This window comes from Mustela putorius, unplaced genomic scaffold, assembly GCF_011764305.1.
Source record: "Mustela putorius furo isolate JIRA1106 unplaced genomic scaffold, ASM1176430v1.1 tig00003846_pilon_pilon_pilon, whole genome shotgun sequence".
Taxonomy (NCBI): Eukaryota; Metazoa; Chordata; class Mammalia; order Carnivora; family Mustelidae; genus Mustela; species Mustela putorius.
The window spans coordinates 19863468-19879867 of NW_025421999.1; the positions used below are offsets into that span (position 1 = coordinate 19863468).

General features: G+C 40.6%; 2 protein-coding genes across 5 annotated transcripts in view; one reads left to right on the forward strand and one right to left on the reverse strand.

Annotated features, from left to right (window-relative positions):
- Positions 1-453: 453 nt before the first annotated feature.
- Positions 454-12943, reverse strand: LOC123387179 (microtubule-associated serine/threonine-protein kinase 1-like). The gene is made up of 3 exons (XM_045063135.1): positions 12883-12943; positions 8016-8557; positions 454-809 (listed from the first exon to the last, which is right to left on the reverse strand). The coding sequence occupies exons 1-3, from the start codon at positions 12941-12943 to the stop codon at positions 765-767; spliced, it is 648 nt and encodes a 215-aa protein (XP_044919070.1). The 3' UTR covers positions 454-764.
- The window catches only part of EYA1 (EYA transcriptional coactivator and phosphatase 1), a 360075-nt gene continuing 351434 nt past the window's right edge, over positions 7760-16400 (forward strand). Inside the window, exon 1 of one of the 4 annotated variants that reach the window (XM_045063205.1) lies at positions 7760-8113. The gene's annotated coding sequence lies outside the window, so the exon portion shown is untranslated. The remainder of the gene's footprint in view (positions 8114-16400) is intronic. The other 3 variants (XM_045063203.1, XM_045063204.1, XM_013061397.2) reach the window with 3 other exon arrangements.

Sequence of the window (16400 nt, forward strand, 5' to 3'; positions counted from 1 at the left end):
ATTGGGAGATGGTTCTCTAAAATCCCCTCACCACCCAGTTAGAGTCCTAAGGCTTTCGGCCTCTGGTTCCACTATTTCAGTGATATCTAGTAATAAAATCTTTGCGGTCCCTGAAGATAATCAATCTAGAATTTCTTTCTTTGGATGTTTACATCATGAAGAGTTTTCGTTACAATCTTGTTAACATGTTTTGTTTAACTCGAGACATGTTAGAAAAAAAAACCCTGAACGTTCTTATGGAGAGAATATTTTTTTTTCTTAAATCGTGACTTAACTAAGGTGTCAGCGGTAGCACTCTGTTTTATCATCCCTTTCCGAAGAAAATTTGTGTTGGATTTTACTTGTCAAATGATGCATCGCACTGACAGTTTGTCTTTTGATTTTATTTACGATAATATAAACTTTTAGCAAATAGAAGATATATTCTGAAGCAAAACAGCTTCCAGAAGTAAACCGTTTTTTTCGCGTATCCGCCTACCTGTTTGGCGACCCAAAACAGATCATAAAAGGATATCTTTTCATCTTGTCTAATTCTTAAGGTGTTAAACATCTCTAAATACATGAAATATGAATGTCCCGTTTTAGGGAGCCTATGCATTATCGCATCTTGGATTTGAACAATAAAACTGTTCATAATCTATGGAGAAATAAATGGACATTTATTTAGAAACAGCCCGGGGAACGGCAGCCCTCTTTGAGGTTCTTCCGCAAAAATCCCCGCCAGCGAGCTGCTGGTACATTTATGTCCGTAGGCACGTCACCATTCAGGCCATTATCTTCCCTCTTCCACTTTTATTGGCAAAGTGCAGCTGTGAAGAACGAAAAACAACATATATTGGGAAATAATAAGGGAGATTCTCGATTTCTAAAGCCGTACCCTAAATTCTAGTTTCACTTCGGTCTTCTCCACCTCCCCCACCCTCTTATCCCATTTGCAGGACCACGTGTGCGATTCTGCATCCCACAGTCTGTTCTCGAATTTCTTATATAGTTTTTTCCACCCTCTCAAGTAGTCAAAAAAAAAAAAAAATGCCAAGGGGGGAAAAAGGCCTGAAATCAAATTGCAAAGCGACCAGGCAGAGCGACCGGACGCGCCTGCACACGGTACCAGCAACCCGGAGTCTCCGGGGCTTTTCCGAGAGCATCAAACTGTGCCGGCGTCCTAGGCTTGAGGAAAAAGACAAGGCTTAGGAAGAGAAGCTAGAATTCCATAGACGAAGGCGAAATCGACAAAGAAAAACCTCCTGCCCGAGGTGAATTCTGCTTAACTATGTGAATCCATCTCACGTCGTTTCACGGTTTCTGGTCAGGCGATTCCTCAGACGTCGACCCAGCCCCCAGTGCGCGGGACCCCAGACTGTCTCTCTCGGTCGGTCTGTCTGTCTCTCTCTCTCCTCAAACTTCCTAGCTCAATTTCCACATCAAATGAGTCATCCACGTTTGACCCTTGCAGCCGCATTCGCAACATTTTCTTGAACGGTAAACACCTCTTTCCGAGGCAAATCGTTTTTTGATCAGCATTTGTAGCTCACGTTTAATTTTCTACATTCTTTCACACGCCCGGCGTCCAGTCTCACTCGCAATCCAATTCCACCGGCACTGAGGGCAGGTAAATGCACGGTGTGCTTAGCCTCCATGGATGTCATTGTAACTGATTGTGCCTAAGAATTCCCCGCGTGGCTGGAACGACACCCAAACGGATTGAATGAATGACTTGAGACTGCTAACAAAATTTTACATAACTTCAAAGATTAGAAATTACTACAAGTGGTCGCAATGCAGTCATCCCAGGGATCATGTTATACACATACACAGAAGAATGACCCCTTTTTCACTCCAAGAAACATTTTGCCCCAGCTAACCCAGCAGTTTCCTTGGCTGATTGGGCCATGATTTGAGTTTTCCTTTTGAATATATAAATAAATTCTATGATGTGAAAGGAAATATGTTTCATGTTAGATTTAGGCAAATTATTGAGCTAGGCATTTATTTCAGGATCTACAAGCAAATTAAAAAATAAAATCCAGGGACAAGGATTTCTAGAGTAAAATGGCAATAGGCTGGTGCACTCTGAAAAGTGAATAATAAACTTTATCTGTTGGGATTCCCCCCTTTCATACTCACCATAAGTATCCTGGTTTGGGGCTATGATTTAGGTCATTTATAGATTTAATGTCATGTAAAGGTAATGGCTTAAATAATGCATAAAGCAGTTTTAAGTTTTATTTCTTCAAGAATTGCTTAAGCTATCAAACATTTGTTTGATAAAATGGAATACTCTAACAAAACAAGGCAAGCAAACAAAATGTCTGGTGTTAGGAAAGAACCCACATGGAGGCAAAGAACAAAACAAAACAAAGAGAATAACAGACAAAAACAGAAACAGAAGACGTCAACCCCAATCAGCAATTCAGCTCTCTGAATATCTGACTAATATTCAAGGACACATTAGGTTTTCATTACCAAGAACAGCTCTTCAGTGCCTCTTGTTACATGTTAAGAAATAAAGACAATTACAATGTTGGAAACATAATTTTCCTCACCATAAATATTTTATGCTTATCAAACAAACAGTGGATTGTTTGCTTTGTCCTTCCCACTACTCCTTTGGCACTAATTTTGGCATTTAGATGGTACTTGGTTTGGCAGGCAAGGCAAGGCAGTTTGAAAATTATCTTTATAGCTACCTCTAGTACCATTCTTCATGCTTATTGTTGGCCAATTGAGAGCTGATTGTTTCATCTAAATGGCCTCAGTCCACAGTCTATGCACTTATAGGGTAAACCCTTCATGTTACATCTTTTCAGTGAATCCATGCTTTCTTATCCTGGGCTTTCTACCCGCTTAGTTTTGTTTTTGCCTAATGACAGACTCACAAAATGGAACCAATTTTAAGAAAACGTTAATAGTAATTCACAATTATAAACCAAAAGTCAACAAAAGTACTATCAGCTATCTGCCAAAAACATGGTCAGGAAATAGCAAATGAGATTTAACCTAGATAAGCACAAGTCATATGTCTGGGGAAATATAATCTGAAAGTCATAAACTTGAGGTCCAACTTCATACTCTTCATGAGTCAAACTCCCAGAAATTTCCGTTCTGCTGGCCATTAGAGTTTACTTATAGAGCATGCAGTTCTGTTCTAAACTATGTTGGAATAGCAATTATGTTTGATTTTTTAAAAATACACCTGCAATTGTATTCTTGGGGGAAAAGGCGCTGCTTTAAAAAGTGCCTAGTTGTGAGAAAGAAGAATAAATCTGATGCTTGTTTGTCATATGATATTACAGAAATGTAAAAAGAACAATCAAGCCATTGCCTTTGGAGTAGGGGCAAGAACAAGTGACTGCCACATCCAGGAGTCATATTCACCCAGAGCACTTGTTAGATATCATCTCTTTATAAAAGTAAAGGCAGCTCACAAATGGATATATGTTAATAAGTAGAATGATCTGGATTAAAGCATATTGGAAGCTCAGGAGAGCTCCAACTCTAACAGTAGATAAGAATGAAAAGTATGCATGTGCCAAGGGAGAAAAATGATAAAAAGAACAGAAAAATCAGACATGTTAGATTAAGTATGCAGAAAGACTGAATCTCAATAACTTTGGAAGATTCACCTAAAAGGAAAAAAGCAACAAAACAGGTATTTTTTTTTAAATAATCAAATGTACAATAAAGTTTAACAGAGTACTTATTTATGAGACCTAAGACATGGGTAAAACATCACTTGAAAATTAACCTTAAGTCTTTGCTTTAGTAGAAAGCTGGGCAAGAACCTTGTATTGTATCCCACACTTGGCTTCCCAAGCAATAAGTGCATAAAGCATCCTCTCATTAGATACTTCCAAAATGCCTGGTATGATTAAAGAATTTGATGATGTTCTTTGGAAGTCTTGATAGGGGGAAATGTATTTGCTAATGTTAGTCAACAATAAATGGATTAGAAAACCAGTCCTAATGTAACGAGAAATTGGGTGTAAAAGTCAAAATTTATGGCTCACATAATAAGTTCCTGTCTAGTGAGTAAATTTCTCCAGGGTTTACCTCATACTGTGTTTTTAGAGGAGCAATAGGCATAGACATTAACTTTCAGACCACAGGATATTACAGTAGACTAAAACTCACACGTACTTTTTATAATACACAGGGCCTAGAGCATAGAGATCAGTCTTGTGCATCATTTTTCTTGGCACTATTATTCTAGTGCTTTCCATTCATGCTCTCTGGCCAGACACCTTCTATCCTGAAGGAGCTAACATGATGCTAACAGTACTAAGTGATTTAGCTAAATGAAAAAACACCAGTACTGGGGGAAAAAGTGACTGATCTAGTGAAAGTTTCTTTAAATGATTCCTGCACATAAGAAAATTTCTAACTCATACCTGAAGAGTTGACTTGACTTTTGGCTATTCCCACGTGGTCTGGTCTTCTCCCACTGATGCTCCGAAGTAAATCTCCATCTAAGCCAGGGGCCTGGATCTTCATCTTCTTTTAAGGAAAATTCCCATTAGGTGCATTTGACGATTTTTTTTTTTTTTAGAGATTTTATTTATTTATTTGACAGAGTTCACAAGTAGGCAGAGAGGCAGGCAGAGAGAGAAAAAGGAGGAAGCAGGCTCCCCGCAGAGCAGAGAGCCTGATGTGGGGCTCGATCCCAGGACTCTGGGATCATGACTTGAACTGAAGGCAGAGGCTTTAACCCACTGAGCCACCCAGGCGCTCCTTGACAGATTTTTCTATATGAAATTACATTGCCAAACCAAATAATAAAAGGAATTTTAAAGTGGGTGTGTGTGTGAGAGAGAGAAGCATAAAATTTCTTTTGATCAGGAGTGTTCATAACACACCTAACCTGTCATTGTAGACAGAATACAAATGCTCAATGAACTACAAAACTTCTGTTGATTTTTGCCATCTGCCTTTTTAAAAAAAGATTTTATTTGACACAGAGAGAGATCACAAGTAGGCGCAGAGAAGCAGGGAAAAGCAGGCTTCCTGCTGAGCAGGGAGCCCAATGTGGGGCTCGATCTCAGGACCCTGAGACCATGACCTGAGCCAAAGACAAAGGCTTAACCCACTGAGCCACCCAGGTACCCCTGCCCTCTGCCTTCTGTGGATCTGTATTTGAGAGGTTGAATAGGACCTGGGTTTAAATATACATTTCTGTCACATGTGTTCTGTGTTTATACCATAAAGCTAGAGTATAACTCTACACTTAACCAATTTTTGTTCCCTCATGTGCAAAAAACCCTATCATTTCTTTATTGTACATAAGGTAGGTTAGGATAGCAGTGAAGATTAGTATTTTATGACAAGTAAGCAGCTGAATGTTCTCAGTCCAATATAAACCAACAGATACATAATTGATTCCTTATGGTATTTACTAGTTACATGGAAATTCAACAGATACGTATATTTATAAATATACCAACAGACGAATAGAAACATATATGTTCTCAAGTGGATAATTATGACTATATGTCTTATTGGGTTTTGGCTTGGTGTGAAAAAGGACATTTAAATTTTTACTGAAAAGTTTATTCAGACTTACAGTTGTATCAAATGAAAAAATAAGTAGTCTCATGTTAAAATTAAACCTATCTTAGGTGGTATAATGCATTTGCCGATTGTGACCCTATGCCCGAACAGGACTATAAATCCACACTGTGCCTGTGATTGATTTGGGATTTGGTTTTCTGATCTGGCAGAGAGATGTGTAAAAACCTCAAGTAGTCAACAGCTCCCTATTGGCTGTGCATCTGAGGGACTCAAGAGCATTGTTTATTCCAGCAAGTGTCTGGAATACATTATACTCAATAAATTGGCTCCTGTTTCTCCCGTTTTGGAGAATATGAAGAATTTGTATACTGCACAAAAATAAGTGTACTTTGGCCAAATAACAATTTTCCTTAATAAAAAATTCTGAATATGACTTTATCTTCTAAATCTAGTACTACCAATATTTTAAACACATGGCACTTCCTAAAGAGCAATAATGAAATAATTCTCCACACCTTCAAATTCAGAAACTGGTTCAAAGTTTAGATCTGTTTTCATCCAAAGACCATATGAATCTAGGTTTTGAGAAGTTAAACAAAATAATATGATCGGATATTTGGGCTGGCAGCTGCCATATATATATATACACACACACACACATATATATATACACACACACATATATATGTGTATATATATATATATTTTAAGGAAATTTTAGGATAGGGGTCAAAGGACTGTATTAATACATAACATTTTTAGATTATGTATTACTTCTAAGTTATAGAGACTGACTTTTTAAATATGATTTTCAAATAAATACCATACCTGTAGTCTTTGACAAAAGAAACTTTCATTGCTTTTGGTGAGTTCATAGCAGACACTTGTATTTGGAAGTTTGTGGTTATTGTTGCTTTAAAAGACTCTGGATTTGCTTTTTTATATTATAAAAAAAAAATTTATGTCATAATGGTAGAAAGGATAAGCAATGGATTCCAAAAGGCAAAGCCATCCTCATCAATTTGCCGATTTGGTTAATATTTTTATTAAGACAAGATATTGGGGGCTATTTGGTTAACAAACTATCAGCGCACTGACTTCTACAAGAAGTCTTCTTACCTGATATATATGGTCTATTTTGGAAAGTTTCAGGGTCTGCATCCACATAAACACCCAGCAGTTTAGGGCCAAAAATCAGTCGGTGCATGTTTCTACTTATCTCCTGTGTGTTGGTCTTATCTCGGAATCTATAACCTATGGTTTTTGAAGGTGAAGGATTCTGACTCTAACTTCATGGTGTTTAGTACAAGTCAACAGACACTTGACTGATAGAAACAACAGGAAAGCATGTGACTCTAGATGAGTTTGAAGAGTATGCACAATTATATTTATATTCATGCCACGCTTTATACTTTCCGAGGGCCTTTTGCCTACATGATCTCATTTGATGTGAATAATTGAGCGAGGAAGAGGAAGGCATTTTATTTGAGAGGGAGAGAACTGCAAACATTTTAAAGCTCACTGAGAAGCCTGAGTCCTTATAAGAGCAAATCATCAAAGTATTTGCATATCTTTCACTGCTTGTGATTGGATTCCCCTAATCAAGTAAGCGGAAGTTCCCAAAGAAGGAGTATCTCGGGTTACAGGTCTGTGATGGATGCTACATCCAAAGCCGAAATACTTCACAGGTTGAATCCAGGTTGGCTCCAGCTCTCATTAACTCACAGATAGAGGGATTTTGAGGTTACAGAAACTTCACCCTACTCTCCCAAAGGGTTCCGTGATGCAACAAAGGCTAAAGAAGAAAGAAAGAAAGAAAGAAAGAAAGAAAGAAAGAAAGAAAGAAAGAAAGAAAGAATTAGTAGAAAGGGCCAGACAGGTCATTTAGTCCTGTCTGAACGATTTGTGGGTAATCCACTTACTACTCTTTGTCTCAGTTTCTTTAAGTTAAGAGTACATACCTTTAAGACCACTTATAAAATTATTTGAATCCCAGATGTCTTAGTAAGTTGCAGTCTGACTGCTTATCCCTTTAAATCCTCCCCACCCCAGCAGGGGAAAGAAAAAAAAAAAAAAAAAACGAACAAAAAACCCCTGTCACTCCGCCTGTCTTCCCTTAAGGTCCACCTCGAGCACACCTAACTCCCCCTTGTTGACAGACCAACCCCCACCACCTTCTCCCTCAGTTTAAACACTGCAAGGGCTGAGGAGTCCTAGACACCCCGCGGGGCGTGGGCAGCAGGCCCAGGCTCCGGCTCGGGTGCGGAGGGGAGTCGGGAGAGGGGGCTGGGGGCCGAGAAGGGGGTACTGGGAAGACCGGGGGTGCTGGGAAGAGGGTTGCCCTCGCCAGCGCCGGCCCTGCTGTCGTTGCGCACTCGGAGCCGCGCAAAGGGCGCCCCTCAAACCTCAAACGCACAGGCGCATTTAAGAAGGAAAGAAAGAAAAAAGCCACCGCTGGCTCGAATTTCTGGAAGCCAGAGCAGTTTTTGCCCTAAACACAGAGACAGTACCCCTCTTAGCGCTGCCCTGGCCTCTCCGTTTCCCATTTTCGGTTTGGTTTTTGGAAGAACCGGTTCCTCAGCCCCTCGTCGCCGCAATTGTGACACGAGTAAGTCCAGCCGCCGGGGACCCTGTCGCCGGTCACCCTCCCCTCGCGCGCTCTCTTCCACCTTCGGCCCCGGCGGCGGCGCTCCGGCCCCTGCCCGGGCTGCCCGGCCGCTGTGGCCTCCAGGCGGATCGCAGTGACGAAGAGACTTTGTTGTGTAACTAAAGCTGACCCTTTGGCTCCCAGGCAGCGGCCGAGAGCCCGGGGCCACTGCTGCCCGCGGCCCCATCCGGGGCGGGAAGGCGGCGATCGGTGCCCGGGAAGAGGCAGAGGGGGCGCAGACACCAAAGGGGCCCAGATCCCCGGGCGAGCGCGCGCGTCCCCTGCACCCCAGCCCGCTCGCCGCCTCCAAGGTGCGGACACCGCCGCCAGTCACGCGAGGACTCCTGGAAGGGCGCGGCGGCGCGCGCAATAATGGGGACGCGCGTCGCCCCTTTGCCTGGCAGCCTTAGGGCGCCCGCTGCACGTGGAGGGATGTGTCTCGCACGGTTTGTTTTGCTTCCGGGAGGTGGTGACTGATTGGGACGTCGGGGGACGGGGGAGTGGGGAGAGCGGTCATCTTGGCCCTATTTGATGTGATTGCTGTCTTGGATGTGTGCTTGCGCTCGAAGCCCCAGTAATGGGAAACATTTGGGGGAGCAGTCGGGGCAAGTAGATATTTATATTTGGCGCTTTCTAGCCCCCGGAGTTCCTTAATTTGGCCGAAAGTAAGTTGGTTGGTCCAAATCAAGGAGGCCAGTTAAAAGTAGTAGCAGATGACTTGGAGAGGCCAACGATGGTGACACATTATTATTTCTAGGAATAAGTAAAAAAGCAAGGACAAATAAACAGGATTTCTGCTTTACCTCTGGTGAGGTTAGGGGGAGGTAGGAATAATGCACACAGTATAAATAATTTTTATCGTTTTGACAAGACCCACCCAGCATTTTTGTTCTGGTGGCCACGCTGGTGAATGCGAGCTCCGTAAATAATCTCATTAAACTCAAAACCTCTTGAAAAAAGAAGGGGGGTGGGTGTGTGGGAGGAGGATTCAAACCTGTAAAGAAGTGTGAATTAATTATATGTTAAAAAAAAATGATTAGCAAGTATCTACTGAGCAAACAAGATGCCAGCTATGAGCGAGAAGTGGAGGAATAATGTAGAAGCAGGATGTCCAAGTAGAACAAGAAAGGCATTCTTCCATCCTGCGCAGAGACCCCCAGTGTCCTGTGTCTCAAGCTCTGAACTGTTCATTCAGCCGTTGCAGGGAAAGGGGCCATGTACCAAGCATCTTGTTACATGGATAAAAATGGTTTCTGCCCTGAAGCAGCAGCATGGTGGACAATTGTGACCTAATGTGACTAGTACTCTGCTGGGGGAAATCATAGGTGTACCAGGCTTCCTGGAGGAAAGGACTAGATGAGCCCTGAAAGCTATGTAGGAGACTGGGTGAAAGGTACATCCTTCAGGCAGAGGTCTGTTGCCATCAGAAGCATCTAAAAGTAGCCAGGAGCAGCTGCAGGTGAGCAGGAGGGACCTGGGATGCAGGAGAGATGCACAGAAATGGTGCTGGGGCCAGACTGGGAAAGACTTGGATGTCAGACCCATCAGACTAAATCAGACTTGTTCCCCGCTTTGGGCGAGAGCACAGTCTAACAAGTTTCACAATTTGGAACATGTAAATACCTTGGAGAGCAGGCAGAGGACTAATTAAGATAATTTAAGATAAATTACAAAATAGGAACTATGAAAAAAATCTGTTAGTGGATTTATTTCCCCTATAAAAAGTGGAAGAGTTCACAAAAGGTAATCAAAAGGAGGTAAAGAGAGGGAGCTCTACAATAACAATACAGTTTTACTAATTGTTATTTTAGTAACCTGAAAGACAGCTTCTAAAAGTGTCTAATTAAGCAGTTGACTTACATAATAATTTTTGGATATAAAAACTAGAGACAATTAAGCATATTGGATTATGACCTTTCATAATTGTATGACCTTTCACCCTTTACAAAAGGCTTATCATCTGCTCAACATAAATTTACTGAACATGTATTATGTGTAAAATACAATAATCTCTCTGTCCTATTGGGTGATATTAATATCATTGTATAGATGAACAAACAGGCTTAGAAAGGTAAATTTTTCCAGGATCACAGGGTTGATAAATGTCAGAGTTACCAACTGCAACCCTACCAGTACACTTTCTCACCCTTTGATTCATCAGGACTAGCTCTGTTTTTGGCTTTCTCCTCCTTATCATTTCTATTAGTGACTTTATTTTTTTAAATATTTTATTTATTTATTAGAGAGAGAGAGAGATAACAAGAAAGAGAGAGAAAGAGAAAGAAAGAGAGAGAAAGCAGGGGCAGAGAGAGAGAGAGAGAGAAAAGCAGACTCTCCCCTGACCAGGGAGCCCCATGTGGGACTCAACCCCAGTACCCTAGAATCATGAGCTGAATGCAGACACTTAATTGACTGAGCCACCCAGGCGCCCATTATCAGTGACTTTAAAGTAGAAAGCTAAAGTAGTGGTTTTTAGGTTGGCATATTACACAAAGCTGGAATGGTTACATTAGTCATTCCTTGCAGAATCCTGAGTCAAAGAGAATCTGAGTGAGTTTGATTGACAGGCGAAACTAACGCAATGAGAATTTCACAAGGATGAGTCAGTTCCTCAAATATAGAAGGATTGGGACTTGAAAATAGGTCATTTGCAGAATAGTTTGAGTGTCCCGAATTTAGTCAGTGCCAGTGGTTTTGGGATCCAGGGCCCACTGGCTGACAGACATGTCCTGTGGAGGGAAATCAGAAAGTTAACCCATTTTGAAAGGACCTTTTGGGCCCAGAAAGGAGAGCCCTAAGGGGGCTATTATTCATCTTAAATATTTCAAAAACGACTTTACATATGTAGGATGTATAGGAATTATATAAAGAATAATACAGGAAGGTATTGAAGTATATTTGTATCACTGCAGAAGAAAAACTGATGTTAGAGAAAGAGCTTTGATGGGTCTGTTTCAGCTCAGTCTAAGAGAAAATGTCCTCGAAGTTAAACCTCCAGCTGTGGACCAAATGACTTGCCAAGCTGGTGAATCTCTGTCCCCAGAAGTGTTCCTGTAGAAGCAGCCTGACTATCTGGAAAGGACGTTTTCGGTGATTCCCGCTCTAGATGGGAACTTGGATTCCACACCTTCCTTCTGTGGTCCCATCACAGCATCTCATACCGCCTGTATCCCAGTACGCATATCACTTGTTAATTGTTTGCTGGTGGAATTGAGGGGAGGCAGATTCCTGAAATGTCTCTAATGTTGAACTAATGGAAGTTATCCTTTGATTTTAAGGAAAGAGTGAAATTCACGAAACCCTGAATCAGTGCCTCTTTTCTGACAGCTTAGGGCTTTCTCCATTACTGTCTTTGTTTTCGGTGTTTTGGCCTCTGAGATTGCAGTCCTGACTCTGGTCAAGAAGCAAGTAAAAGTTAAGAGTCAGCATCCAGGAAATGAGGAAATTGCTTTGCTAAGCTTTAGCTGTGACTGTCAAGGGTAAAGGAGGTAGTGTTGGAGCAGAGCAGGGAGGTGTTTTTTCTCTAGTTTCTCCTAAACTGGCATATGTAATATGCATTAATTCCAAGGTCTAATGATGAACTTGGATCCCCTGTACTAAATATGTTACCTAATGGTCTGGATAGTGAAGTCTGTGCCTGTATCCATGGCTAAAATTGCCTTTGAATTTTAGCAGAAATGGCACAAGAGTCTGGGAAATAAATCTTTCCATGTATTTTTTAGAAATAAACCTGCTTTTTAATTTTGACAGCTGAACTTTTTTGTAAGCTAAGCACAGACCAAGTGCTTAATGAATCTGACCCAGGGTATTACTGAAAAGCTGACCATCATTCCACATTTTAATTTGTCTTCAAAAATTAAAACCTTCAGGATCACATCAATTATTGACATGCTAATTAAACTTTAATATTAAGGAACATTGTATACTTTTTATAATCCTCACCCCTTAAACCATCTCCTTAAAGGAGATGTCTTAAAGCCCCTTTTTGCTTTGATGCCTAAAAATGAACATTATTAATTGTACTCTGGTAGGAGTGAATGTCAGCTGCATTAGAGAGGAGCGTTGGTGGATAAATGGCTAGACAAAGATCAGCACTAACATCATCAGATTTGATTTGGAGGGGCAAGGACAATTATATTAGCAAAATGTTACTTTCTTGATGGTACTGGGAAAAAAAAAGAGGTTAACAACTAATAAGAAATGTGAATTGTGGCACTTAAAAAAATCAACTTTGTTATTTTATAGTTCAGTGAGTTTTGATCATTATGTTCACCTATGTCACCACCACAATCAAGATCCAGCACTTCTAGTACCCCAGAAAGTTCCTTTGTACCCCTCTACTGTTCATCAACCACTCTCCACCCCCATCCTGGGCTCTGGTTCTAGGCAACCACTGTCTGCTTTCCATCCCTATTGGTGAGTTTTTATGGTGTATTTTTAACATCTTAGGAGGTATCCAATGGTAGATCTTTCTACATGAAAGTAAAGGAGTTGATGTTTCATATCTCCTCTTTGTCTTTTGAATAAAGTGAGAAAACTCATCACTTAGTTATAGCCATTTACTTAGACACCGAATAACATAGTCACTGAATGGTACCAGTGCAGTTTGCTACTAGTTATTCTAGACCTTGTTATTTTAAAACTGAACCTACAGTCTCTGTAGGCTGAGAAACTATTTCTATGATACATTGTATCATAACCTACACCTGTAGAGGACTGATAGTACCTACAACCAGCAGATGCAGCAGAATTAATATACCGGCCTGGTGAAATTTTAGATACTTTTCTCATTTGCGTATTATATTTTAGGTTACTTTCCCTTGGATGCCTGCATTTGTTCATTATGTATGAGATTTATAGGCCCGTGATTCTCAAGCAACATGCTACCACACAAACCACTGTTCCTCAAATCCCTCATGCATGTTCCACCAATAATAATTAATGGGCAACATTTATTATTTCTACGCTTGCGTATAAGGTATTTTATTACCATGGCTATCAGACTCAACCAACTGAGTCCTGTGGCATGGTGATTTACCTTGCTGAAAGACAGGAGAAAGTGATTAGGATGGTAATGAAAGGGCCGATGTTTATTGGAAAGAGGTTTGACTTTTCATCTTCAGTCCATGAGAGCAAGATTGAGTGAAAGAAAGAGCAAGTGAGCCATGTGTGATAACCATGCATCCTATCGGCATGGTGATGGTGCACATCAACGATTTAAGGCTCTCAAATGTCCAGTCATGGTCTTTAGTATTCAAAAGTTCTTCCATGAACAAAAAAATTTAGTAACCTTTGATATAGGGAGATTCATGAATGCTGTCAAGATCACAGGTTCTGTGGTGGTCATTTCATTGGAATATTCTTAAGATAGGACTCTCATGTTTCATCCTTCTGCTAGGGTCAGTGTTGTATGGAAGAGAGATCTGAATAAGTGAATTTGACCTCACTTACTAGTTTCGACTATCTTACCTTTTGATCCTCTAATTGCAGTTTGGAATTCATCCTCAAGACATTTAAAAGAGGGAAAGGAGCTTGATGAATGCAGATCTTGAACTGTTATATGCTATAGTGCAAGAGTGAAAAAAAAACCAAATGTCCCACTTTATGGGAATATTGCTCTGATGAAATATGAATTATATGGAAATTAAAAATGATAAGTACAGACCATAAAATGTTTATGGAACAATGTTAAGAGAGACCAGAAAAAAAATGAAACATGGTGACTCACTATGATTATCATTTCATAAAAGTAAGTTAGATTAATGGGATTACAGGGGCCTTCCTTTAGAGTTTTCTTAATATTGTTCATGTATTAAGTGATGCATTAAAATACTTCGTAGGTCTACCGCTCTTGAAAACATAGTTTGAATTGAACTTTAGTTACTGAATAAACACATACTGTTAATTTTCCTGATTTGCTTCAACCCATTCAATTGCCTTCCATTCTTCATCTGAAGTTAGTAGGAAGTTGCATATGGTGCAGGCAGAAATCTGGTCATATGCATATAGAAGGGCTATGATGAATAGATAGGCTTCATACATAAAACTTTAGAACAGTTGTACCAGTAATTAAGTGGAACAGCTATAAAAGCAAATTGTTGTAGACACTTATTTCTATAGAAACTTTATCTCCAGCTGTAGAAGACTTCCACCAATGTAGAGCTGAACTTGGTTTTGCATTAGTGGTTTCAGCAGTTGGGATGTGCTCCTGAACAGTCTCAGAACTCATTGAGTATCTGGTTTCTGAATCTCATTCACCTGAGAATGCCCAATCTCTGTTTTTCTTGCTATAACCAAATATCTTAGGAAGGTGAGCACAGCACAGAATAAGAAACAGTGACGCACGGCATCTTGTGGCTTTGGGAGCCATGGAATGGTGAGTCGTGTGGGTCCCTGGAGGACACTCATCCAGTGGTTCATTTCATTGCAGGCTTCTGTTTGTAAATTTTCTTAAAGACCCCTTGATTTGATATATTTATTCAATCTGTCGTTGTAGTCTTCTGGTGACATACTTCAGAATAGCCCTTTTTTTTCTATAAAGCATGTTCAACCACCAGTTTCCTTCTGCTTCTCAGGAATGTTAGAAAACTCAACACTTGGTGAGAAAGCAAAGATTAAAGTGATGGTGTGTTATAACGAAAATACTCTTTCATGAAAGGAGTCACAAGTTATTAACAGTATCTGATGGATCTCTGGTTCATTAGAGGTGATTTATGTGTCATCTAAAACATAACCCATTTTTCAAAACCAGCAGAAAAAATTAAAATATAGATGATGTATAAAATTTTTAAAAAATATTATTTTCTTCCAAATCATATTAGTCTCTACCTTATTTTTCTTCAATCTAGAAGGTCTGTCTGGTGATCTTGCCTGACTAGACCCTTTCTCCGTTATACACTTAATGCCAACTGAATGTCTCCCTATATTTTGTTTTGACAATGGCCAGGAAGTTTGTGATGATCCAGAACTAAGGTAAAAGCAGGATGAAGTTTATGGGCAAGATGAGACGCTATTGCTTATTTTATAAACCACCTGGTTTTGCTGATGGATAGAAATGAATGGGAAGAACCTATGTGGAATGAATATGGATTTTACTGAACCCAGGAAATTTTAGGTTCAGAGTTATTGAGTATTTTTCTTTTCAGCAGCAAGTGCTGTTCATAGACATGGGGAGACAAACTGGCATCCCAAGGAAAGTTTAAACTAGAGCAGGAATGTGCAGAATAGATTTTTTGCCTCACCTGCAAAAAATTGTTGTTGTATTTAGAACTGCTCAGTATTTTAGAGAGTAATAGACTTGTCAGTTGCCATAGGGCCTAAAATGTCACCTCCAGGTATCACTGAACTCTACATATGTAATTATAGTCCATCACTAGGGGCCCAATTTTGTTATACATCTGGGCCCCCAAAGGAAATTCATATGATTACGGTATTTGTCATTTTGAGTCTCAATTTGATGCTTTCTACAGAGTCTATTTTATCAGTGTATATGTCTGATGTTTATTTGCTATTGTTTATTTGCTAGTACCTATACAGCAATTTTAGTCTCTTCCTACCCCACTCCCCCAAGAGTGGCAAATAGAAAGGGAGTTCCTAAGGCTTCCATTACTCCCATGTCCAGGGACCCCACCTATCAAAGTTAGCTTTTCAGTGTGTTTCATTGACAGTCCGGGTTGGACTAAAGGAGGCATAGTCCCTTCAGTTGTTGACAAGACCAGACAGGGCCAGTGCTCCTTGTCTCCTACTTGCCCAGCATGGCTCCCACTCTCCCTCTCGCTGAGCAGAACCACTGGCATGACTCCGTTCAACACTGCCTGCATAGGCTAGCATCTGGCCTGGGCCTGTGAGGGCCCCTAGCCTGTCTCCTGTCTCCTGTGAGCTGCAATGACCTTGCAAGGGGATGATTACCACCGTCTGCCCTGGGAAGCATTTTTCTCAGGTGACCTCATGCAGCTAGTGAATAGGAAGAGTCGAATCACATATATTTAAATGTGTGCCCAGCTGTGCAGCTGTTTCTCACTATTTTGTTCTGTTGATCTTTTCCTCCTACTTAAGGAGTTGTTGAAATACATTTCAGGAAGAGGCTTCCAGGCTTTTCCTCTGTGCTCAGAGTGGATAACTGACTCCAGAATGATGACATTGGTCCGCAGAAACCTAGGCTGTCTCTCAGTCCCTTGCCTTTTGATCAGGGAACTTTATACTTCAGTGCCTAACAGAGAGATGGCCTTCCATGGTGTATAAGTCCAGA

What these genes read in the sequence shown, in the direction of transcription:
- LOC123387179 (XM_045063135.1), bottom strand. Translation starts at nt 12,943, where the DNA reads ATGAGAAAAGTATCTAAAATTTCACCAGGCCGGTATATTAATTCTGCT. An exon ending in TTCTGCTGCATCTGCTGGTT is followed by an intron (nt 8,558 to 12,882) that starts GTAGGTACTATC and finishes GGGCGCCCTAAG; the next exon opens with GCTGCCAGGCAAAGGGGCGA. An exon ending in CCAGGGCAGCGCTAAGAGGG is followed by an intron (nt 810 to 8,015) that starts GTACTGTCTCTG and finishes CGTTCTTCACAG; the next exon opens with CTGCACTTTGCCAATAAAAG.